At 38.1% G+C, this 27,711-nt stretch overlaps 2 protein-coding genes across 2 annotated transcripts in view; both read left to right on the plus strand.

The window, feature by feature from the left end:
* Nucleotides 1–23,676, plus strand: part of ppih (peptidylprolyl isomerase H (cyclophilin H)) — a 199,262-nt gene extending 175,586 nt beyond the window's left edge. The window contains exon 10 of the transcript XR_008321202.1: nucleotides 23,667–23,676. The gene's annotated coding sequence lies outside the window, so the exon portion shown is untranslated. The remainder of the gene's footprint in view (nucleotides 1–23,666) is intronic.
* LOC128356836 (probable G-protein coupled receptor 153) lies at nucleotides 8,309–25,323 on the plus strand. The gene is made up of 5 exons (XM_053316989.1): nucleotides 8,309–8,682; nucleotides 12,825–13,254; nucleotides 18,581–18,770; nucleotides 22,003–22,187; nucleotides 24,478–25,323. The coding sequence occupies exons 1-5, from the start codon at nucleotides 8,309–8,311 to the stop codon at nucleotides 25,321–25,323; spliced, it is 2,025 nt and encodes a 674-aa protein (XP_053172964.1).
* Nucleotides 25,324–27,711: the final 2,388 nt, after the last annotated feature.

Genomic DNA, 27,711 nt, shown 5'->3' on the forward strand with positions numbered 1-27,711 from the left:
TAAAGCCAGTTCTTCTGATCATTTGTCACGAATGGAGGAGCCTCTCCAGGATTATCATTGATAACCTGATAATGAGCGCTCACTGGAAGTGAGTGAGATTGATAGTGTTTTGGCCTCTAAGGGCCAACTTAATCCCTCATGGGGTGAAGGAGAGCTCTGCCTGCACTGTGTGGGTGACACTGGGCACCGCATTAGAAACTGGATGGGGTTATTTAAAAAAAAGATTATGCATTATTTTTCAGACACATCATTATTTATATTATTGAAAGATCAGTTGCATTGATAAGATAATAAATTGTGATATATCTACTTTCACCCATAGAAATATATCCATTAATAGACAAGACGTGTGTCTTTCTAATAATAGCTGCAATTTGATGTGTAATCTTTATTTCCTTCTCCTTAACTGCTGATGACTTCTTTTATGTATTATTTCACTATTGCCTTTCCCTCTCATCAGGAGGCCAATCTCTGAACATTATTAATAACCTTAAACACTCCCTGTCAAAACCAGGAAAATGCTTCTGGTGAACCCCCCACCCCCCACCCCCTGGCTAAGTGATCCTGTGGTCCACAGAGAGAGCAAAAGAAAAGCCTGAAAACTAAATGTTTTATTTCATGTTTTTAATCTACATAAAATATCTTGCAAAGAGGAGTGTAACCCCAGAGTTTAAGATAACTTTTATACAATTCTTCTAGGCCAATGGCGAAAATGTTAACAACTCAAGAATTCAATTCAATACCATTAAACCAGTCCTCTATGTTATTACAAAGAGAATTGATGCACACATTAATGTTTGAGATATGTCTTATATGAGAAGCAAAAAAAATCATTTAAATTCTGTAAACTGCAAATGAAAATATACAGAAGACTTGGATGCTTATTCAGTCTACATCTGCTTATCATAATGGTCAATAATGTTTACTTGATGACATAAATACAGCCATGTGGGGAAAAGAAAACTGCTTGTTAAAATCCAAGGATCGGGTTTACTAATTTTTATAGAATCTCCTTTAGCTGCTTCCAACAAACATCTAGGATTTAAGAATGTAAACAGACACAAATATTAGAGAACATTCGGCATAACTAAAAGAAAACAGATTACTGCCAGAGAGAATTTACTATTTTGCAGACAAGAAAGACAATTAAAATGAATAAAAAGCAGACAGCTGTGCATTTCTCATAGATATTTGTAATTGCTTTTCAGTGGAAAAGGGAAATGAGTGACTGCACCTGTGCAAGGCACGTAACCCCCAGAGCAGAGGACTGGTGGGTACTGCTGCAAAAACATATATCTGCTGACTTGACTTTGAAAATAAAGCACCTGTCATGTGTAAGCATCAGAGATGTAATATTAAAAACTGAAGCTGTGCTCTGGGGAAAGTATTTTCCCCTCTGACAGCTCCAGAGTTCACTGGCTGGTCGGGCAATAAGACACTGTGCATGACACCTGTCAGCAGGGAGCTTATAAAAGAGTCCACCCCACCTTCCCACCCCACCCCCCCACCACCCTGTCTACCTGAGTTCCTGCCAATTTGAAGCTGAGAGATGTGGGTCAGCAACACAGTGTGCCACACCCAGCACACTGACCGACATAGTGCTGATGAGTGTGGTCAGAGCCTTGAAAATCATCATGTTATCTGGAACAGGTTTCTGTGTAATTAATGGCCTGATCTAATGCAGACACAGTGTCATCCATTTTGGCCTTTGTTTCAACAGATAAATCTGTGTCTGTGCCAGCCAAAATCTGTCTAGGCACACTCTTTCTGTTTGTGTCTCAGCTGATTACAGTTTGAAATAAAGAATGAAGAATTGTGGTCCCTTTTTTTTCTCCTTCTGCAGTCCAAAATGTGACTAATGTGCAAAGTGATGAGGAGAAGAGAAGAAAAGCTCCCTATGCAGCAGTTTTCACCAGACCTCCACAATGCTGATTGTATTTCCGTAAACGCATTTGCACAAACAGCCTGTCAGCCTTTCTGTTAACATCGGCTTATACATTATGGTAGTAAATGACTTATGTTGTGCCTAGACATAAAAAAGCAGTGTTCCAGTAATCTGTGTCAAAACACACCCAAAATATGATTTACTGATACATAAACAGTATTTCTATCTACTATTGATCATATTTAAATACTAACAAAGCTAATAGAGGATAACAATGAACGCTATAATGACCTGTACTTCTGGCACCACGTAAAGAGAAGCAATTTTGATAGCAGGAGTCATAGAAATCAATCAGTTTGGATGTAAATAGTTAATGTAAGTTTGGGAGAGTGTAAAATGTTTAATTATTAAAATGTGTTTCCAGTGACACATATCTGTTTTTTTTAATCTCCCTGAACATTCAGCATCTTGATGTTAGAAAGTCTTTACAGCGTGTTTGTAATTGTCAGCACTGATTTCCCCTGTGTAGAGGACAGATTTGGCTCGGAGGCCCAGGGGATTGTGGGTGATCGAGCTGTTAGTTCCACTGTGGTTAGGAAGCCCGTCAGTCAAGCGTTTAAATAAAAGTACTGCTACTGCTACTACCACTTCTATTCCTGTTACTACCACCGATGCTCCTACGACAACCACTATACTACTGCTGCTATTGCAACTAATACTATTGTTAATACTCTGACTACCAAAATAATACAGTACTTCCCTGAAGCTGTTATTTGAACTTATTTTAATTACTACATATAAATAGTAGAAGGCCATCCAAATTTAATGTCTAACATGCATCCAAAAGTAGTTGCATTTTCTGTTCATGGCAGTTCACAGTAAGTAGGTTTTTTTTTCAAGGTGATGTCAGCCTTGACTACACGTCCTTTAAAGAGAAAATGACAATGGAGAGAAAATTCAAGCAACAGAGCGTTTGCACTGCCAATTCTTTGAAGGATTATTAATGAGGAAATTGGAAAGTTTTTACTGACCGCGCTCTGTGGTGTCACCCAGAGTCTGAACCAAATCTCTTTAGTTGTAACTGTCAGTATTATTCGCACTGAAAGCTGTTGCATTTATTTTCTCTTCTAGCAGGAAGAGACGTTGTTACCAATAGTAACAAGTAATGGAAATGGAAATAAACAAACATAATGAAGTAAATGTCAGCCAATCCGCTGATCATGTTTAATTCAGCCCAGTATCCCAAGAATGAATGTTTTCTAATGGATGATTCAACACGTTATGATTTGTGTCCAGTGTCAACATGTAAAGACAATGCAGTGTGCTACATGTGTCCTTTATGTAGAGAGGCAGATTTTGCCATAATTTCTTTATTCAGTATTTCCATAACCATAACCACACCATACTTGCCATGTTCAGATATTATGGATTCTAAAAATTAAGGCATTAGACCTAAAAAAAAAAATAATTGCAGAATCGTAGTGTATTGTTGTTGTTGTCAGGTGATACGGTTGCGTCGGCTTGGTCTGATAGGTGTTAGTATGTTAATTGGTATGCGTCACTGCTTTTCTTTTTTTTTCTTTTCAACACACAAGAGAGGAATGTGTTTGTTCTTGTTAAAAATTGGACACTCAAGCTACAGATTGGATGTTCATGGCCTAAAATAATTCTCTGACTGGATCTAATTTGTAGTCTGCTGTTGTACTTTGATTTGTAATGCAGGGTTTGCCCATATTGTAGACATAATGAACTGTGTCTGCATCTTCCATTTATGATCTCTGAATATTAACTGTGAAAAAATCATTTTGGAGTCAGTGGAGCACATCGTAGCACTGAGGTACACACGTTTTGGCCTTGTTAGGTACTGCTGTTAGAGGAGAATTGCTGATTTAATTGAATGTTAGTTTGAATGACAATGAATTTCATTGAGCACAAACGTTATACTGTGCATCATCAACATTAGCATTATTACTCCTACAGACATCTTGTGGTTAGCTGTGGATTCTTAGTGACGTCTACAGCATTTGACTTATACATAAAGGGAACAACAACAACCAAATTGTGAATATTGGATCACAATTGACATTACCGGTTTTTAAAAATACCATCCATCTGTTATTGGTTTTATATCGCCACAGTACTTCAAGCTGTTCCCAGAGGTAGCAAAACTGCAGTTGCTTGTAAACATCCTGGAATAACTTAATTGCCATTTCTTGTATTTAATATAATGCTGCCATTGTCCCTTATGAGCCTCATGAGTCACCCAAGCAGAAGTGCCTGGAGGGCCTGGAGTTTATTTTTCTCTGCTCTCTGCCTACTCGGTAAATTACAAACACAGCTGGAAAGGGGAATTGTTTTGGTATATTGTGCCTAAGTTGAAACATGACTTATCTTGAATACGGAACATACTGTTGGTTAAGTGGTCTTTTGCAGTGTCTCTGTGGTATTATATGACCTTTTATGAGCAATACCCATATAAATAGATATGGCTTTTATATTGAACCTGCATCACAAGGTTATAAGCCAAGGGACCAATTCCTTCACTGTGACTGAAATATTATCCAACGTTTTTTTCTTACTTCTAGTTAAGCCTGTGAATGCAGAGTGAGACACAAGTAAATAGAATTAAAATTCAGTGCTAAATCAGAGTACATTTGGGATCCAATGCCTACAATAAAGTACATTCAGTTAATTAGACCTGAAGGGTTGAACTATTCACTGGAAAACCATATTCCTGTGACTGACAGATGTGTACATTTTTACAGCTATGTTAAAGTTATAGCATGAAAAATAAACAGGAAACAAATTTATGTGGCCGGTTTACAAGATACAATGTAACTGATTTTATAAACTGATCTTGTGGTCAGTTGATCAGGAACTTTTACTCTTTGATGGGGCTTTCTGTCCATAGTGAATTAGGATAAGATTTCATTCTGTGCTACATGTCAAGATCACATTAACTATTTGATCAGTTAAATAACTGCAATTTAATTCTGGCATTGCAAGTTATGTCTGACTGTATTACACACTGTGCTGTAGTAGTAGTAAAACATTTCTAGTGCCTCAAAATGAATTAGTAAGTAGTTTGACACCAAACATGGAAATGCTACCTAAAGAACAAATAGAGATTAATCAAATGAGTCCCCAAAATGTGAAAGCCATAGTAATGATAATCCCATTATAAATCAGCTCCACTCTGCAGCACTTTTGTTTTGATTGTAGCTTATTGTTTTTGGCTCACAAAATGTAATTCCTATTAAGCTCATTTATTTCATAGAAGGCTTCTAGACTGCAGCTCCGGGGTGGCTCAAATTTTCAACCTTTCTTTTTGGTCTTTCTCTCAAACTAAAAAATACTACTTTGAACCACTATTTAGTACCATTACTACTACTACTAACCTTTTCCACGAATAGAAGTTCCTTTCCTATCAAAAGCAATCTAGATGACTTCACAGGGCAGACTATTTAAAATGTAAAAATAAAGAAACAATAAAATAAAATAATTAATGAGGTTAGACAGGAAGTAACATTGCCATAAATAAAGAGAATGAAAATCTACAGCCGAGGGTTCAAAGGGTTAATAGAGTACACACTAATCTGAACTGGCTTCTTAACTCATAGTTTTGGGGGGAAAATAACTGCTATTTTATGAAAGAGTTCTACTCTCATGTGAAAGGAAAAAGTGTGGGAATGATGTTGAAAGGGTTGGGTGCATTCACTGTTCATTTTAGCAGTGGGGGTTGGGGGGTTGGGGGGGGGGGGGGTAATTGACAACAGGTGCTGCAATACTGCTAATAGCTCTGTGATTTAGAAAATTGAGAGGTATGGAGGTGGAGAGGTATTTTATCAAATAATAGCATAGGCTGTGAGAGAGCTAGTGATCCACATTTCTCCACCTCAAAACAGTTCTGTCTGCTGTCATTACAGATTGTTCTACTAGCTGTGACCATACTTCTTTAAACTTCTCTAAATAAGTGATACCCACTCTAAACATTTGTATCATTACTCACTCCTTTTCTGCAGGGGAAAAAGACTTAACCTGTGTTTACTCTACCGTACTACTTTGTCTTCCATGGCTTTCCTGCATCTATCTTTGCTGCTTCTAAGAACTGAACAGTATAAAACTGTATTTTCCACACAGCACCAGTTTAGATGGACTGGGACTTGGTTCAAGCTGTGGTGGATCGTGTGACACTGTTGAAGTGTTTAGTGTTTGACTCAGCTGAGTTTGCAGTCCTCCGTGAACAGACAGACGGCAGCTCAGTCCATCCCAACCACCTGGGGATTCCTGCATCAAAGCCATGAATCTTTTTATAGCCTATCCCAGCCTGGTGTAATGTGTTTTTTGTGCTTTTTTGAAGGTGTGAAAACACTTCTTAACACAATGTGTTGTGTTATCTTGTATTGTCTCCATGGTGAAATGTTAGTGGATCAGTTGCTTTGTTTTCATGCTTTTTAAAATATATTTTATTTTGTGTTCGGTGTGTTTACATTCACACTGCAGTATTACAACTAAATGACTTTAAAACAAAATTCACACAGACCTTGGGAAGCTTTTTAATTAGACAAGTGGTAACCTCTTCTGATGCCAGGGATATCATAACAAATATGGTGTTGTGTAGTTTGCCTCATATGGGGTTAATTGCATATTGAGATGTCAGAAGAAGAATAAGAAGCTGAATATAAGAGTCCGGTCTGTGGTTCAGCCTCTGTTCATATAGTCATTCACAGTCTTCTACATATGACACATCATGATGGCATCATTTCAAATAGTATAGTACTATTATTTTACTGCTAGCAAACTGTGCCACATTTTCTGAGACTACACACTTCAGGAGTCAGTTAGAGTCTAATTGATCTCCACTGGCCAAATTAGTGAAGAGTTGGATGCATTGGTGTAAATATGCAGCTCCTTGAACCAGCACAATATTAGCACAACTGAATAGGATTGGTCGTGCCAGGTACCATCAGAGGGAAGAGTGAGAGTGAGGATTAGATCATTGGAAGTGAGAGCAGGATGATGATGACATGGGTCTTGTCATTTCCAGTGTCCCCTCTCAGGGGTCTTGCCCACAGCACATCAGTGTTTGGACAAGCCAAAAGACAGGAAATAGATGTGACAACATGCTCCAGCTGTGCCAAGCATTTTTCACTCCACAGTGGGGGAACAAAAGTCTTTCTCCTCTGATGATTCTCTGACCAGAGAGCTGTGTTATGTAGAAAATGACACCGAAAAAATGGAGCAATCGTTTCTGTGCATGTTCTTTTGATAGCTTCTTTTAACAAGACTGCACGAGATTCAGTTTTGTTATGCCATCCTCCTTTAATCTGGTCTACTGTATTGTAGTAGTGTTACCCTTCACATCAACACTACAGACTACAAGCAAGAATTAACACCATAGATCAGATTAAAATTCACAATTATTTTCATTATAGATTAAAATATTGATTATTTCTCATCAGGATCAATTATTTAGTCCATCAACTGTTAAAAAATGAAAAATGCTCATGCCAGTTCTGGATACCTGAAGCTAACATCTTTGAATTGCTTATTTTGTCGAATCAATTAAAATATATTAAATTTGCCATGATAGAAAAAACAGAAATGTATCAATCCTGACATTTGAGAAGCAGGAACCAGCAAATGTTTGTGCATGTTTGCCTGATAAATGACAGAGCAAAATCACACTCAATTAATTTTTCACTGATTGCCAACTTGATCAACTAATTGTTTCAACACCAATTATAACCTTTCCCGAAATAGTATATAGTTTAGGATTAATGATTAATGTTTTTTGTTCATTTCCTGTATCATTTTGGTAAAGTTAGATTTTTTTTATTGGCATCATACAAACTCTGGATTCACTTTGCTTTTCTGTAAAGTAGTATTTGCAAAATGACAGTAGCTTTATGTTTTGCTCTGTTATGTTGCTTTGAAAATAAGCCTGATCACTGTTCTGTCTTAACCATGGGAAATGCATGACTTTTAATATTAACAGTAATAGTTAAAGTTGTGATTAACAGAACACTATTAGTTCACTGGGATGAGGGATCATGTAGGATGAAGGATTATTGTGATTTGGACTGACTATTATAATTCTCATTACATCCTCTCTTCCTCTGTTTCTGATTACTGTCCTTGCCTCTTTTTTCCCCCCCCCTTCCTCCCTCCCCCTCTCCAGGCAACAGGCCCCGATCTGCCATCCTCTCCTGCTAACATCCCGTTGTGTTGCAGCACTACCATGTCCTCTCCCCACTGTGCCCATCCCATGGAGAATGCACGCCCACCCAGATAGGATGCCTGCCTCGTCCGACACCCTGCACCCCCTCCTGCCCATCACCACCTCCTCCTTCTCCTCACGTTTACCTGCTCTTGCCAACAGTTCCTTGCGGCCTCCCAGGCTCTGCCTTACCCCGCTCCAACATGGTGGATGAGGTGACCACCATGAAGGATGACGTCATCAATGCCAACACGCTGCCTTGGCTGGTCTGCTCGGGCGTGTCCATCCTGGCCAACACATGGAGCATCCTTAGCGTCAGTGCCAAGCAGAAAAAGTGGAAGCCACTGGAATTCCTCATCTGCACACTGGCAGGCACGCACATCCTCAACATGGCCATCCCCATCACCATGTACTGTGTCATAACGCTGCGCCGCCAGCATTCTAACTATGAGTGGAACGAGGGTTTGTGCAAGGTGTTTGTTTCCACCTTCTACACTCTCACATTGGTCACCTGCTTCTCTGTCACCTCGCTCTCTTATCACCGCATGTGGATGGTACGCTGGCCAGTAAACTACAGGTAAGACCTTTGATTCTGTTGTTACACACTAACTTCTTTTGTCTATCCAGATTATACCACCAGAGATTATTTTGAATTAGTTTTTTTAGATCTCAGGATATCTGTTTCTGAGATTTCTGCTTACAAAAGAAGTGGATGAAATTTTGTTTGTGGTGCTCATAGCATTAACATTTTTCAGAGACAATTTCTGTTATGTTGAATAAATCAAAGACCTTGCTCTGAACTATATTCTCTTGACAGTGTGTTCTTTGCCATTGCATGATTAGATATATAGATAATATTGAAAAGAGGGAATATATATATATTATTTTTAAACTCCCTTAAACATGTGTCTGCACATTCCATCAAACATATTTTGTCATACATAATATTCTGTGTCCTGTATGGAGGTTTTTCATATGCTCTGTATTTTACTGTGCTAGAAACACAATGAAACCAATGGAATGAAAGTTAAACAGTTTCGTTTACACATACTTCTTAGATTCTGCATTTTTTCTAAACTTCCTAGCAAAAGAGTTTGTAAGAAGACATTTTGAATGTCTGACTTCCTGCAGGGCTTTCCATAAACACACCGCCTGCCAAAACCACCTTGAACAACATTCTGGCATTTAAGCTGCAAATTTCAGGCCTCTCACTGCATCTCTGAACAGATTCCTCTGATGGGATGGGGACACTGTTTAGATTAGTGTCACTTCTGAGCTTGTTTACCTCCGTTTTTGAGAGGGTTGCTCTGCATCAGGTGAAATCTCTCTCCTGCCAACGCATCTGCTGGTTGCAGTTATTTGGGGTAACACCATATAAAAACCTCTAGACTGAGCATCTGCCAGCTCTAGCTTCCAGCTTCAGATGGCTCCTCACAACAAGTGTTATTACAAAGTAGCACTGAATAATAAAGATCAGGTTCACCTCACATTAACAGACAGCACCCTACTGCAGTAACACCATTCTGGTCTTGTTAGGCACCCAAGACATCTGCTGTTCACACATAATCAGATGTTCTGAGCAACATTTGTGCTTCCTGTATGCTATCTATATCTGTATTTAGGGATAAACCAGTTCTGCTTAAACAATACCTGTACTGATGATTATTAATCAACAGCAGCTATTATTTAGTTTGAATAAGATCCAGTGTTTTGGCTATTGTTTGATTAGAAGATTTCACTTTTACAAACACATTTAATGAGAAAATCATGTCATTATGTACTTCATTATCACAAAAGAGGAGAAAGTTTTGTTTGTATTTCTACATTTGATTCCAACATCAGGGATTCTGTTATGTCTTTGATTTTGGCCTGGTATATTATTTGCAACGATACATACACAATAGCTTCACAGTGATTAATCTAAAAGCATATTTGCAGCTGTGTGACATCTCACCTTGAAGCACACCTCAAAGGTCTTGGCTTTGGTGCAACCCAGCTGTTATTCATGGCTATGCAGATCTTCATTTTCTGGTCATCAGGCGCGGAACAATCATTTGCAGATGAATGCATTTCTGGAGCAAATACTGTGGCAAATAAAGGCATAGCGCACATGAGGTCAGTATTCATTTTTGCAGAATACAAATAAGCTTTTTTGTGGGTTACTGAAATGGTAGAGAAAGTGATGCTGTGGCACACATGGTAAGGATCAGTATTATGTTGCCTTGCTTTATCTTCCCAGCTGAAAAACGAGGAGTGATTGTACTTCCTGTGGCATAATGTCTGCAGATGCTCAGCATACAGTCAGCTCGGCCAATTTTTCAGCTTCATGCAGATAAGCAGACGTTCAAATAAGATATGCAAACTTCCTTTTAAATCTATGCACAGTCTTGCTATCTGTATTGCTTGAGCAGCTGTCACTATTGGCTGATGCCCACACAGTGATATCAGACTTTACACAAACGCTTTTATCTCCTTCGTCTGTTCTCTCACTCATCAGACTATACTCTCTCTCATCTCCTGTCTGGAAACACTGACCTTCTTCTCAGCAGCTCCTCTTCTTGTTTTCAAGTCACTTTGAACAACGATAAGGTGAAGTGATTGCTCAGGTGATGCACCGAGTAATTGCTGTTCATCTTTCATTTAAATCGCTCCACGTTTGCCCTGCTGAGCTAGCATGGCTGCCTTGTCTCTGACATTAACACACACTGAAGGCCTGAATTATGAATTCCAACCTTGTACTTCGGCAGCTGTTCTCATCACCCTGCTCTCACTATCTCTTAGGAGCTTATTCCCTTGCAACGCTCTCTCTTTCTGGTAATAGATTCAAGCAGCTTGGTGATGTAACCTCCCCATCATATGTACCCCAGGCATATTCAGGAAAGGCTAGCATTATTACTCACAGTGACAACAAGACCTACTTGTCTTTGCACAAAGCCGCAGTGCAAACATAGAGGCTACTGCAGAACCCTTTTTGCCACTCTTATTGTGTCAGTGCATGTAAGCTAAAGCGTTATGAGATAAAAATATCTTTAAACTATGTTTTGAACCATTTTGAATGTGGTAGGATTTATTCTATATCTAGCCAGTGTTCCTCCAGATGATTTTTAATGAGAGAAGGAAGAGGATAGGCGACATGTGCTCTGCTTCTCTGGAGAGAGACAGAATAAGGTTTCTGCCAAAACTGCTCCCGGACAACTGACACTAAACAGACAATTTAATGTATTCGTTTGCAACATTAATGAAGCCGGAGAGGTACGTTTATGTAAACTGTAGCACTCTGTCCATGAGCTCCTTCATATTATATACACTTTTAAAGGGAGTCAATTTATAGATGCTGGACTGAATTGAATTTGCCTCTTTATTGAGGTAATGTAATAGACTGTATCTATTCTAAGTTAAAAAGGATTTGCCTCTATAAATGATTTGTTGCTAATGACTTGGACTGCTCAGCACTACGTGAGGCGCAAATGTTTTTTTGCAGGATATCACAGTCTTTCGTCAAGTTTTAGAAAATGAGAACACCAGTCACCACCTGCTGTATTTTTAGATGTACAGTACATGCACTCTTGCAAACCTTTAAAAGTGCCACACCGCCAGAGGACACAAACACATTCAGCAAATTGCTTGACTGTAACAATTACTTGGAGGTGAGAGAAATTGGAAATCCCTTCGCACTGTAATAGACCTAGATGACAAATAGACCGAAGGATGTGAAAAGCAATCTTTTGCTACCAGAAAAGCATTGATTTACCCACGTCCAGCTCCAGTTTATCTAAGTGACTGTGTGAGATTGTGCTTTTTTTTTTTACTTATATGTCCTAAGTGCAGATGTGCCATTTTGTGGCATTTACAGTATTTGGACATAGCTTAGGTATGGAGTAGTTTTACAAGGGTTCTTTCTGTTGACTCACTCAGCAGCATATTTCTTCACTATTATTCTCCTCGTCATTATTCAGAGAACTATTTTAATTAGAAGACTGATGGAGGAGACTAACCATACAGTCAGACTGTTATTAGTGTCACATTTGAATTATGTGATGCAACATTCTGAGTTAGTGATCTGTAAGTTGTTATAATTACTATAAGGGGTCCTCCTTTCACCATCAATTTTGTCTTATTTAAGGTATGAACATGTTTGTTATGTTGGCAAGTCATATACGTCTTTCTTTTCTGTTTGTTACTGGCTTTACTTAATTTAAACTTCACTATTATTATTACTATCACTGCATACCATACGGACTGAAATTGCTGCTATTCACTTTTTTTTGCACTGTTAGTGTTACAAATCCACAACTTAACTTTTACAGGAATTTATGCAGCTACTTCCTACACACATATATGTTTTTATTTTATATTTTATTGTTTATCTTTTTTGCACTTCAATTTTTACTTTATAGTATTAGGAAATGTCCATGTATTATCTGTTGTGCCTGTGCACTTTATCTGTTTTCACCATGGGATAGTGTGAAACGTCTTCTCGATTCCTTTGTATGTCTGGTACATGTGATTGAATTGACAATAAAGCTGAGTTTGACTTTGACAAGCGTTAAGACTTTAACACAGTTTGTGTTAGTACTATCAGAACATTTGAGATCCAACAGTATCAGTCAAGGTTCTCCTGTTAAGACTCAAGGCCTATTCTTATGAGCTATAGGACGTACACAGAAGAAACATTCAACTCCACTTGCTTTGTGCTTAAATGTGTTGTTCTTCTTCCAGGTTGAGTAACACCAAGAAGCAGGCGGTGCACACAGTGATGGGGATATGGATGGTGTCATTCATCCTGTCTACGCTTCCAGCAGTGGGCTGGCACGACACCATCGACCGCTTCTACACCTCTGACTGTCGATTTATTGTGACTGAGATCGGCCTGGGCTTTGGCGTTTGCTTTCTGCTGCTGATTGGCGGGAGCGTGGCCATGGGTGTGATCTGTATTGGCATTGCCCTCTTTCAGACCTTCTCCATTCAGGCGGGCCATAATGCTGATAAGAACAAGTTTAACGTCCCCACCATAGTGGTGGAGGACGCCCAGGGGAAGCGCAGATCATCCATTGATGGATCAGAGCCTCTCAAGACGTCACTGCAGATCACTTACCTGATCAGTGGCATTGTGTTCATCTATGACTTCCTGACTGGCTTCCCCATACTGGTGAGTTCACTGCTTAAACATGACTGAAAGTAATGATGGAGCTGATGCCATATGATCAAATGTTAGGCATATACAGTACGTTAGACCTCTGGATCAGTTGTGGCTGAGTGTGTATGCTTTCAGGCATTCATTAGTGTTTTGTAAGCGTTTTCTGGCGTTCACGTTGCCCCAGTTTGTGACTCTCATGTCTTATCATGACATTTGATTCACAGAACATCTGTTTTTCTGAAAGATAAATCCCTAGTGATCTTTCAAGGTCGTTTACCAACATTGCCAGATGTTTTGTGGGTATTTTTAATAACTCTCAAAGACTCTTCTGCCCTTTAGATATACAAATAGTACATTTTCTGCAAAATAAAAAAATATTTTTAACTTGTTTCCCAAGTTGTGACTATTTGCTAATTCAAACAAAGAGCTGCACGTAACATAAAGAAACAGGAAAATATAAATTCATTATCATATGTATACAAATGACTCTTAGAAAACAGGCACACAAATACACCAACAGCAAGTTTAGGCTGATGGCAGCCATATTTGTGACCTCTTCATCATCCACTCTGTCTGTTTAGGGTAAGAGAGTTGGTACTAGTGAGAGAGAGACAGTGCACTGCACAGGGCTGCTTAGGGTTAAAAATGTAAAAGAATGTTTTGAAGGTTGAGTTAGCACACTGTAGCTCCTGTAACCATACCATTCTGATTTATTATTTACGCAAACTTCAATGTTTCTTCGCATCTGGGGCTGTAAGTAGGTCAGACTAAGTGCTTATGGATGGTGTGTGTGTTTTTATATGTGCTCTATGGTATGTTTCTACTGGAGGTACAGGTTACAGATTAGCACCGGGATCATCTTCCTCCTGTAGTTTTTCAGGGAACTTCAGGCTTTAAAAACAGAGTGTAACTTCCCTGTTCTTCCTGGGGGATACTAATCCTTCAAGTACATCATCAGTGAGTGAAGGAGCAAGCTCTGTTTCTATGTGTCACCATTTGGTTTGCAAATTCTACCCTCAGGATCTCATTCATTTTTAAACAAGTCAATTCATTGGTTTTCTATGCAGCCTGTAGAAAGCTCAAGGCTCATTGTTTGTGACGCAGCCAAATCAGCCATCCTGGCATCTTAAAAGCAAGTCACCATGGTAGTTGGAGTTTTTTCCATAAGGGGAATGTACTTTGACAATTTTTCTGGTTGTTATAGCAAGCACCCTCCGCTCATGTTTAAACCACCTCAATTATAGTTGAGGTTTTGTTAAATGTGGGTTGACTCATATACGATAGCACTATTTTAATTCTAAGTGGGATAGCATTATTTGTATGAAAGTGCCTCAGTCTCAGTTTATCTACAATACATCGCCTCAGTCCTGTTAGTATTTGTACAAATAACCATCTGTTAGTCGTCATTTTGACATTAAACAAAGCCTTTTTTTAAAAATTAAGTGTTGTACACCTGAGGCAAGCCGTGCACTAAGCACTGCCTTGTGTGCACGCCTTTTAATGATGAAATCTGAAGCACACAGCAAGATAACTAGTAATTCAGCATATACTGTAGGAGAAATATGGTATTCATACTTTAATAATCGTATTAGCATGCATGGATATTATTGCTAATTTTGGGAGAAACACTTGAAGAACCACCTCAAATGGACACACTGTTGGGACATGAATGTTTACATAAGTGACAATAACTTTGGACAGCAGCATTATGCTGCTTCAAAGAAACATTGAAGAACAAAATAATTTAAATGATTACTTTAAAAATGCTGTTTTTTGCTCAATTGAGTGTTGTTTTCTATTACAGTACAATACTTTCTTTTAAAAGTGTCACTGGAATCATTTTTCTTGTGAATTCTCTCCAAGAAAAATGTCCTTGAGGATATAATAACACCTTGCAGGTCTCTGCTTTTAAAGTGATCTTAAATTTATGCTTGTGGTTTCCTGCTGGGTTATCCAAATCTGCTGCCATTCGACAGTGTCTGCCCATCAACAGCTGAGCTACAAGAAGCCTTCCCAAAACTGCTTCCCTGTCTCACTCCTACAGCAAAAAGGGTCTCTCTTATAATCAGCTGACAAATGCATTGCTTTTGTGCACTTTTGCCTCAACCCGACACTTAACATGTTACCAATATTATCATCCTTGTGAAAGACTATTTTTCTCATGACAAAAAAATGATTTGCCAAAAATTGTTGCTTGCCTTTCAACAGGGAATACAATGGGTCCTGGCTAGATTTGAGGAGATGGTGGAACATGATGATGTAGTCTGTGTTTAAAATGTATTTGAAAATAGTGAATACTAAATGGACTCTGTTATTAAATCCTTGCTGGTAAGAGCAATTAGTCAGCACTGATGAGCTCACAGGTCTTTAGGCACCACAGCTGCTGTTTTTAGCTGGTTTTTCAGAGCAAGAGAAAATGATTTTTATGAATGAATTAATTTCAGTGCAAGATGAAACATGAGTAAGGGATATACTACAATTTCTTTGGATAATTCCTCTAATAATGTTGTTTTTAAATGGTGTGTGTGTTATATTTTTACTTGTAAGATTTAACAACACCACTCCTCTATACTGAGATGTTTGAGTTCAGGATCAGAGTTGAAACTTCTTCTGACTTCATAAACGGAGAGTTCATTTGAAAAGACAGCAGTGTATTACTTTTGCAACACGATCCTATGTATGTCTGTATTTGCATACATAACGGTAAGGGTAGTGCAGTGCTGATGAAAGATCATATTTCCAATGCAGTAACGGAAACAACAAAAGGTCTCCTAGTCCTCTTTATGACCTGATGTAATGAGCTATTTAAATGCATGGGAAGCTGTAACACACATACAAACTGATGTGCACAATTGTTTTCAATTCTATGGTGTTACACAGAGATATATACTGAGGAATAAGACTATGATCAGAAGAGAACACAATGTCCACACTGCTGGAAAATTTTTACAGATGCTAAAGAAAGAAACCAATAAGAAATAAATTGATTGTATGAGCATACACTCAAAAAATGGCAGATAAGTTGATATACTACAAAAACATGCTTATACATAACCATTTTCATAAGACAGTGGAAGCTGTTACAGAACATATTTATTAAAACAGTGACTATTATATATTTGATTTCTGGAGGATAGACTGTAAAAAAAAAAAGTTGCTTCAAATAGTGTGTTTAGTTTGAGGTAATGTGATGATGAAGTAAACATTACTATGTCGTGGTAAAATTCATCATGATTCAGGTCATTTGATGCCGCTTTGCTAAAGATTCTGCCATGAATTTATAAGCTATAAAAGTAAATATTGAACTGTATTGGAAACATTGTTTGAAACACGGCACACAGTTGAAACATACTAATGATAACTTCACCACTCATTAGCAATTTGCTGTCTGAAAAACAAAAGACGGTACCTGCCAGTGGAAAATACATCAGCTATAACAGCATTATAGCCTGGTTTTCCAGGAACACTGTGCAACTGTAATGTACTCAAACTGTTTTTATAAGGGTTTTTTTTATAAGGGTACATCCAGTCATATTCTATTTTGCACTAAATGTCAACAAATCCCATGAGAAGACCAAAAGCAGCAGTGAACTGATCCGTCTAATAAGTACTGTCAGTGTGTCCAAAGTCTGAGCTTATTCCTCTGTGCCATAGAACTATTAACACATAAATTAGCCACATTGTTGAACTGGGTCTAAACATTCATCAATAACTAAAATATCAAATAACAGCCTTACTCTCAAACTCTTATTTAGGGTTCACATTCAATCATTGTGCGCTCCAGATGAAAATATGCTACAAATCTTCAAGTGAGGTGTTCTGAGGGAAATCTGTTTACCTGTATTGTCTTTCGGTTCGCTTGGCAGTTTTTTAAAAAGTGGTCGGCTCAGTAGACAAGTTGAGTCTCTGCAATTTCATCAACAGATAATGAGTCTGAGTTAATCAATCTGATCAGTGTCATAGCTCAGTGCATGATTAGGCACTCAACCTGTCAACTTCAATGATCAGATAATGTACTCCTTGCTTCAACGAGGTAGATGACCAATATAAGCTCTTATGCTTGTTAAAAGGAGTTGAACCCAAACCGAAGTCACCTTTCATTCCATTAAGCAGCAGTTCAGTTGCTGTTATTAAATGCCACTAATTTCATTCAGTTTCATCCAATGACTGCCAAAATCATTAATGCTTGAAAACACAATTGCACAATATCTTAATATAATATTATTATTATCATGCAGTGGCAACCTGTACATGAACTCTTTGCTTTGGTGCATGACAGATTGTTTATGTAGCTATGGATATTAATGGCATTTGCACATACCTCTGTTAATTCTTTAGGTTTGTTCTTGCATTGTTCTGTAAACACCATGAATGGGGCCTGGATTTTCTTTTTGTTACACAATATATAATACTTAATGCATCATATCAGCTCCTTTTTGGATTGGAAGCCTTCGTACTCCAGCAGATTCATTTGACATTAAGGTTATATAATAAATGTTGGAGCTTAATCATGATGTGTCTGTACAATGTATCTCACTTACTTTGAACTTAGCTTAATTTCAGGGGCTTTTCAAGTGAGAAGAGTGGAAAAATAAGACCACTGTATGTTTGCTCTGCATAATCACATTTACTATAATACAGTATAGGACCGGATCTGAGTGTGCATCACTTACTATGTTGTGCCGAGTGCCCAATGATTAAACACTGGTTCTGACATTAAAGCATGTGTCTCTTCAAGGTTTTAATACAAACTCTTCTCATGGTAGATTTTGTTCTTACTGAATTTTGCCCAACAATAAATTCAGACAATGCTCTACAATGTCATAGTTTCCAAAATGCTGGATCTGAAATAAAATCATATCTGGCTCTTTTTGTTGCTGATATTCTTAGTGACTTAGAGAAGTAATTTGATACCTTAAATATTGTGGTTTTATCTCACAATGATATAATATTGTGCAGAACGTTGTTTATTGTTTGCTGCTACCATTTGGTCCCTGACCTGTTGGGCAGCTGTTTCACATTACCAGTGCAAGCTGTCACATTTTCTTGTTGACACTGAGAACACTAGTGTATAAAGCAGAAACATGGAAGACTCCAATTTAATCACTTGTGATGTGACATACAAACACCTACAGACTTTGTTTAATTGACATAATCCATTATACAGTCTGATGGTACTGTAGAATGTCCTTAAGTCACCAATCCATGATTGGTATTATGTGCATTGCTGAAGGAAAACTATGCATTAACTGTGTTTCAGACTATGTAAACAGCATCTTTGTGATTCTGCTTTTGTTTACTGGCCTGTTGTTTCTAACCCCTCTCTGACCCCGCACAGGTGGTGAGCTTTGCCAGTCTGAAGTTCAACCGCTCCTACGACTGGATGGTGTTGTGCGTGCTGTGGTGCTCCATCGCCCAGTCCATCTTGCTACCCATGTTCCTCTGGGCTTGTGACCGCTATCGGGCTGATATCCGCATGGTGTGGGAGAAGTGTGTTGCCATTATGTCCAATGATGATGTGGATGAGGGTAAGCCACTGTCATGCGTTTCCCTCCCATCTTCCCTCCTTCCTCCCTCCTCTTTACCTGATAATGTTAATGTTGGTGACAATTCCTGTTTCCTAAGATGGCTCAGCAGAGACTGCTAGAAGAAAGAGTAGAGTTTTTCCTGTTGTATTGGGACAGGCACAAACTGAATTTAGTAAATGGTAAAAGGTTGACTGTTGCAGTCACTGTTTAAAGATAATATTCTATTTATCTTTTTATGTAGTGTTATATGTGGATAATTTGCTTACATTAGTTTCCAAAATTTAAGTGACTGTAAAACACTTGGCACGACTCTTTGAATTCAAGGTTTGGATAGAGAAAATAATGTTGAAAATAACTCTGCACTGTCTTTGGCCATAGGAATTACACTGACAAATGTGATTCATCAACCTGAATAGTTGTATCTCTTAGCCTTGGGACAAGTTGTACTGGGGAAATTGTGAGTAGCAATGTTGCAGAAGGGAAACATAGGTTAGTACCAAGCTGAGTTTAATGCCTGATGTTTGATAGAGATCTTCAACTCTGGTCCTTGATTTACAGCATAGTGTCACCTCTGTGATTTACAGTCTTCATAAGTGAATTCAATTGCATTGCATTTGTGCATTAGGAACTGAATAATGCTGTAACCCATTTTAAAAATTAAATTCAGTACCAAAGTAACTACATACAATTGTTGGACATCCATAAAAGCCAGTTAACGTCAAAGATTTGTGACAAGAAAATCAAACATTTCAGAATGTTGGAAAGAAAAGGTGCAGTTCTGTGTACTCATGCTGTCACATCACAACATATGACAGAGAACATGTGTCAGCAGCCTGGATACATTTTTGTAGCCAATCAAAAGACAGCACATTATACACTAATATGGCTGAAGTTTGGACAGTTGAAAGGTGGACTTCTTTTTTTTCTTGTCACCAGCCACTCAGTAGTCTGAGTGTTTCATTCCAAAACAATAGCTATTTTTGGGAAATATCATTTTACTTAGACCTTCTCTTGTGACAGAAGACTCAATAACTATAAGCTTGCATTCTCACGTGAATCCTAGGTTTATCATAAGTCACTCTTCGCGGCACTTCTAGATGTCAAAACCAGCAAGGGACTTAAGAAATCTATGAAGTTTAAGAAAGATATCTATAAACCTGGTTTCTACCTCATGGTGCTGGTTGACTCAGGATTACTGCAGCTTTAAATCATCACCCTCAATGATTGTTTGCCTTGGAGCTCTAAAAACATATCAGAAACTGTCATGCTACAGAATTATTGTTTTAGAAACATTGAACAGTCTGTGTTAGTCCCTTTGTTCTTGGCTTGTCCTCTGTCTTTGATCTAAACTGGCTCCATGGTATAAAACAGGATGATCTTCAAATTTGCATGTTAAAATATTGGAATTGGCTTAAAAATACAAACTTAGCTTTTTGAAGTCATTAATTGAAGGTATTTATCCCTATTTTGGGGAACATGGACACCCACCCTGGGCTTTAGACCAAAGTAAAAAAATAATGTATCTATAAAAATGACTAATCAATAATCTAATGAATAATCATAAAAATAATTTCTTATTTTCATCCTATTTAGAGGGACATATTTAACCTTTGGTTAAGTTATCGCAGAGTGGTTAAAATCTTTTACAAGAGCAATCATGATTTAATCTTTTGGTTGTACATGTTTCATCTTTGTTGTAGTCTGAGGTCTGAAATCAGTGGTCAAATGTTATCATGTGACCTATCATGTGACCTTTATTGTCAGAAACTGAAGTGACAAGTGTCTGTGTAATATATATAGCTTTCTATACTAAAATATATCCTTCTGTGTTTTTGTATGTGGTTTGTATTTTACAAAATGCTTTGCTTTACCGTGCTGTGAGATTGATGTCTATACAAAAAAAAGAAATATTGTTGGACAAAGGACATACTTACCTTGCAGCACTTTTTTCACTTCAATGCATTGAAACTGGGCAATCTTCCTCTAAAATGCCCTGGCATGAGAGGATGATAATATAAATGGTTCCCTATTCACTCGTTGGGAGCCAGAGTGAAACTGGAATGCTTGTACTAAAGCTGAAAAGCACTTTCATGTCATTATGATGGTCATATTTCCCTCAAGTCACAATGGTATTCACCCATGTTTTTCTGAAATAGGTATAAAATGACTTATTTTTTATGTTAATTTTTTGTTTTGTTTATTTTTTGTTTTAATTTATTTTATTTGCTTCAGATTATAGAGCAAAATACTGTATCTTTTAAGGTAGTCTTATACTAATTAAATTGCTCTTAGTCAATAACCGAGGAATAGATAAAATAGATATCTAAAAGAATTCAGTTTTTCATCACAGAAATATAGATGTATTCCAAGGGGAGGGAACATGAAACATATCACCAAGGAATCACAGACACTTCAAACAAATTTGGTCCCGAAATTAGGTCACATGATAATCACAGAAAGGCTTTTGAATTGGGTCCATGACCAGATCTCAACTATTCTTGCAAACTGATGACAGCATGAACCGTCTGTCTTTTTTTCTTCTATTGGCTCTGTTTAAACTCAACCCAATCCGAATCCCTTCTTTCCTCTTTGCAACCCTCCGAACCTTTGATCCTCTCCTTCTTGACACCCTCCCCCGATAACTGCTCGTTGTCCAGCAGGAGCCATAAAACAACACAGGGCAGTCCATATTCTGTGTGATAATTAACACTGCCAGTTCTCTGCTTTTTTCCAGAGGGCTTGCCATGTATAACTCATCACAGTTGTATGTATAAGGATTGTTTCCTGTTTTTTCCAAAGCTACTGACTTGCATGCCGAGCTGCCTGTGCAAATAGCTGCCGTCATCTTTCATCTTTTGCCACACATTTTCCTCAAAATCAGCATTTTGCACCCATCTCCAATTGATCTTTAATGAACATGAATGCAGTAATTGGGAAAATAGAAGTAGTTGATGGGTTTTTGTACACACATTTTTGTATGATTTTGTTGGTTTCTGAACTCAAAACCAATCTGAGACCTTTTGATCTACTTACTAAACACTAAATTCTTCGATTTTTTTTGCAGAACGATTTTTTGATCTAAACTTAAATTCCTGAGCAGACCCGTAAAAAAACTCAACCAGGCAGAGAACAATTGAACTTGTCTCTCTTATCTATTCGTCTGTCTGTCTGTCTGTCTTGTGTACTTCGTTGCTATCTAATCCTGACGCTCGTACTTTTCTGCACTTTGCAGAAAACAGCCAAGATGGAGGAATTCATGCCGACTTAATATATGACAGACCATATGACTATAGCTCGGCGCCTGAAATCGTGACGATAGACCGTAATGCCAAGTATGAGTTCTCAACCTTAGAAAGGGGGGTCCCGCAAGGGTATCCATTGAGGGAACATCAGGAAGATAGAATGCAGTATTTGCAGGTATATTTTTTATTGATTTCCTTCATTTCTTTTACTTGATCAATTTAACTACTTTGAATGACACTTTATTGCTAATGTGCATGGTGAAATGGCCTTTTGGGCCTTTATAATATTTTGCTTGAATTTTCTGGAATCATAATTGTGTGATGCTATCTCTCCCAGATATGCCACATATTTTTTTGTCTTTTTTACGTGAGTGAGTCAAAATTATACTCTGGCTGACTATTGTTTGGCAAATATGACCATCGGCAGACCCATCAACATATTAGATGTACTTCATTTATCACCTAGTGTGTCCTAGCCATGGACCAACAAGCAATTGACATTTTTACTGTGTCAGAGGGTAAGAGTTGAGTAAGTGACTTACCTTCTACATTTCAGGAATACCTCAAAGTTTCAGGAAAGCACTATAGACATCTGCTCATGTTACCCAAAGGCATTGTGTCCATTGGATCCAGCATCCATCCCAGTCAGATGCAGAGCTATGAAATGCTCCTTTTCAGCCTGCATTAACTGCAAGAGCTTGTTCTAACCTGCAGCCTTCTAGGGCAACTCAACAAAATGTTCTTCTTTGATTCAAATTCTGACTTTACTCTGTAAACTTCTAATTCTGGTAAAGCATCATATGAGTGATCAAATTTGATGAAGAATAGTGATCACAGTGGCACTGATGGACCACTTGATGGACTTGGCCTGGAAGACTGTGGTGTGGATATGCAACTTTAGAAACAACTGATACAATGCACACAATTTAAACTTACATTTTTGCAAAGCATCATAACACTGTGTCATCTTTGTCATAAATAGCTTAACAACTTAACAGGGGCTTCGGGTTTTCTCAGTAGAGCCTGCAACTCAAGCCCGTATTACATTTACTAGAACAACTTGCTTATTGAATATCAAAAAATGTCAGTTTTTAAAATTTGGTATAAAATCCCAAACACCAATAATTATAAAGGGCATTTCAAAGACCAATGCTCCTACAGGATTGGATATATATTTCATTTTAGTTTTTAAGAAGCCTTGAAACAGAGATGTATACAGTAGCTATCACTTCATTAGACCAAATCATTACCTCATCCATTGTTTCTGTGTCCAATACACCTCTTCACATGACAGTAGGTTCATTTTATCATAAAGTAATATTTAGCTGTGTTGTTCCTTGCTGTATATGTGTGCGATGGTGAAACAAATAAGGTGCATTTTTGATATCCGTTACAGAACGACTGTCTTAACATTCACATGATTTTTGTTGCTGCTGGAAGGGTTAAGGCCCAATTAGATCAACAAAACTCTTCTAGTCATTATTAAAGAGCACCTCCATTTGAGAAATGCTGTGGCACTTCTCAAGTGGTTTGATGGCAGAATAAAGCCTCTTTGGCTTTATTGGTTTGTTTTCGGCATCTCTCTCTCTCTCTCCCTCCCTGTCTCCATCCTGCCAAGTCCGTCCTGCATTATAATTCATTCTAATGCTTGTGCTGCCCTCTGCTGTTCAGCCCTCCCACCCAGCACACTCATGCTACTGTATCGTCTGCTGTCTCATTTTTCTGAATTTACTAAAAGCCACCACAGGGGGGCAGGCTGATATCAATCTTGTGGCTCTTGATGTCACCTTGACGAACCCTCTCTCTCTTGCATAGTTGTCAGAACAGAATGGAATGTGAGTATAACATGTAGGAAACTATCAACTTTTAAAGTTTTCATTTCCACATAATGGAGGTGAATACTAGTTCAGTTATAAGTCTGTCAATATACAGTGTCAGTCAAAAGTTTGTACACACCTTCCCATTCACTTAAATGAGAAAGTGTGTCTAAACTTTAGACTGGTACTATATGTTAGAATATGAACATGTTCATAGATGTCTGAGGGATTAATCAAAACAATAAGTAAAAGTAAAACATCTTGAACTTCTATGTGCTACATGTAGGATTTTCTACCAACACTACAGCTGAATCAGGGTACAAAGATACAATTAGTATAATCGAAGCTATGTCATCAGCCCAAATATTTGCAAAAGTCAGCTCATTAGGACAATCGCTTAATGAGTGCAAATCAATATTATCTCTAAAGTTACAGTATTCTATCACAGTGGCACTAGCAGCCACAACCTTGAAGAATCCTACATGTAAAACCCTTTATGATTAATAATGTAGTTGTGTTGCAGTCTATGATAATACATAATCTGTTTTAATGCTTAGGCCTTTGATTGTGTGTTGCTGTACAACTGTAGGTAAATGAAAATCAAAGTAATTTATAGATTGAAGGGTTGGGTCTGTGTCTTGCGTCCAGGTGCCCCCTACAAGAAGATACTCCCACGACGAAACCGACATGTGGACCAGCGACCGGATCCCCTCATACCTTCACCGATGGGGCTCCACCGAGGACATGATAGTGACTGCCCACTACAGCTCCACCTTGCCACACCACGAGAGGCGCAGGAACAGCCTGGTCTCCTACCACGAGGAGAGCCACCATCATCATCACCCTCATCGCAAGCGGCGACGCTCTGAGGATAGTATGCACTCCCTCAAGCACCTGCCACGTGTGGTTTGCGGCGGGGAGCGCTATGAGGACGAACTGCGGTGTTTCAGCCGCGATGAGGTGATCAATTTTATAGATGAGACGCCACTGCCGAGCCCCAGGAAGAGCCCACGGCGTACATCCACCATCTCTCTTATACCCAATGTGTATGAACAACACACAGTCATCCTTCCTCACTTTGCGCTCACAGACTTTGAGCGTGAGCCTCAAGCGCTCAGGCGGCTCTCAGAACACAAAAGGAGCAGTAGTCGGGGAAACTCGCCTGAAGGTACCCCCAAACCAGACAGACCTGCTGGAAAGAAGAGCCCTGGGGCTTGTGGCTCTGGTAAGGGGTGCCGGGAGCGCCTGCGAGATGCAAAACACCAGGGTGAAGTGGCCTCACCAGGGCGCAGTCAGCAGACTCCAGGGCACTCTGCTTGTAGGCCCAGGACAGGTGTTGGATACGGGGCCGGTGCTGGAGCTGACTGGGTGCATCAGAAGCACCTGAGCAAGGCTGAGAGTAAAGGAAGCACAAACAGTTTTGTAAGCATACCCTCGGCATCGTCCTCGGGATACATTACCTTTCACTCTGATTCTGTAGGCTCCACCACCTAAAAGCAGACTTTATAGACTTTATTACTGAAGTTATCATAATAAAAACCACTGGAATATTGGTGGTTTTGGTAAAGTGACATTCTGGATTATTTGGCCTTTTTACTTGTGCCACTACTCTATTTTACTATACAGTATATGCCACCAATAAATAACTGTTATGCTAAATAGAGCTTTGGACATCATTTCTGAATGGGCCTAATGTTGATTTAGTATGTAGATGGGTGAAAAGGTTGGGTGATCCTGTTATTCAGCTTTCACATCACAAAATAGTCACTGAGGACACTTTTTTTCCAGCACTGACACAAGTAAACTGTTTTTAAATGGCGTAAACATTCCCAACACCTTGTTTTTGCTGTTTGATGTTGTTTCCTATAAAATGTTCACAGAATTGAAGGAGCTGGTTGTTAGGCTTTCTTTTTGTTTTTTTGTTTTTTTGCACTTAAAAACTCAAATTGTATTTTTTTCTTTGGCCTGTACTGGCTACGTGTATTGTTGTAAAGGCACTTTTGTTTTCAAACCAATCTTTCCCAAAAAACGGCCACATACCTTGAGATTGACTTAAGGATATGGCACATTATACATTATCATTCTTATTTTGATCATGATGTACAACTTTTCTATTAACATTATAATTCACAACACATGAGATGTTTTTTTTAAGCACCTTTGTTGAAGTAAGCTGACAGTGGTAATCCCAAACTCTTTAATGCCTGATACTTTTACAGTTGCTGTGTGCGATAATGAGATACAATGTGAGGACCCCTAAATTCTTAAAGAAAATGTGAAGACAGTTTTAAAAGCAGATTGACATGTCATAAATATATATTGGGTATTCAATTATGGTTTTCGTGTTATTTTTGTTTGATGAGATCTTTCCTTAAAACATTTCCCACAAATTCTTATCATTCCAATGTTTGTGTTAACTTTGGAGATCATCAGGTATAACAGTTGTTCCCCACATTGCACATTTGCATAAAGAACATCAGACTATGAAAGCAGGAGATGGTTATTTTTCCTTCATCAACAGAGTGCGTCAGCCCAACCTCATGTCTTATATTTTTCAGTAACCTGTACTGTTACCTCTTAATTTTTACCAATTAAGAGGTAACATCTAAAATATATAAAATGGTCTAACAGTTCAAAGTGTAATAATCACTGCCCTCAGACTGACTAGATGTAGCATGACTTTAATGTGGGTGTTGTACCTATAGTGCATAATCCTTACAGGGCGATTCAAATTGTTGGCACAAATGAACACGTACATAGTATATAAAAATGGACTATGTATGCAAAATAATGACTTATTTACTGCAACAAAAAGAAGACATCATATTTACAAGCCATGTGCAATTATGTAAATTCAATGTAAAGATCCCAAAGGCCTCAGTAAGGGATATTGTTGGGAAATAAAAATTCTGATTTTTTCTTTATTATAAATATATATTTGTAGGGTGAGTATGATTACTTCACATCATGACAGAATATTAAAGGTAAATAGACAGAAATGGATGCCCCACTAAATTAATGAATTAGAATAAGATTTTCTTATTTTTACCCAATAATAATATGTGACAATTTGATGCCCGTAAAGGGAGGGAAATGACATGTATTGGTAGAGAGTTGAGCCAATTTTCAGATATGATGCATCATGAACAGTAACTGCTACATGAATGTATGTGCACAAATAAAGTCTGAGGATGAAATGAATATCCATGTAATGAGATTGCAGGTGTTTGGCACATTTTCACTCATCAGTTGTTGTTTAAAATCTATGTTTAGTTTGATTTCTCACGTAGGCCTAGTGCACTCAATTATTGCAGCCTATTCAATTGGACAAGTTTGCTGAAATGTATCTTTGGAAGCGTAACATCATATTCCCCTGTCAAACTTTGCTATGTCGTAGATTTTTGCATTTTGTGTTTACAATATTAAAATATAATTTTGTAACATATTCAAAGATTTAAGACTCAAATACGAATGATGTTAAATGTTATGATTTTCTTGTTTAGATGATGACTTTGTTAAAAAGATATGACTAATTAAATTCACAAGATCATGCTTCACAGTGTTTTTAGACGTTTTATTCATTACTGTGTTATGCTTGTTGTGGAGTAGTTTGTATCCCTTTGGAGGAGTTTTTCCTAGTAAAAAGTTTACTATGAACTCCAAACAGACATAACCACAAAGTTTAATGTTCTGAACCTGTCTCATCAGTATACTGCTGATGTGCATTCAAAATTCCACAGAAATGAAATAAACATGAATTACATTAAATAAGAATATCAGAACACTAGTTATCTATCTGCAGTTTGTCCTCCACTGATCTGCACCGATGAGCATCAGCCAGCATGAGATCAATTCAGTGGCAGCTGAATGCTACTACCAGAA

The sequence above is a fragment of the Scomber japonicus genome, chromosome 4, assembly GCF_027409825.1.
Source record: "Scomber japonicus isolate fScoJap1 chromosome 4, fScoJap1.pri, whole genome shotgun sequence".
Classification (NCBI taxonomy): Eukaryota; Metazoa; Chordata; class Actinopteri; order Scombriformes; family Scombridae; genus Scomber; species Scomber japonicus.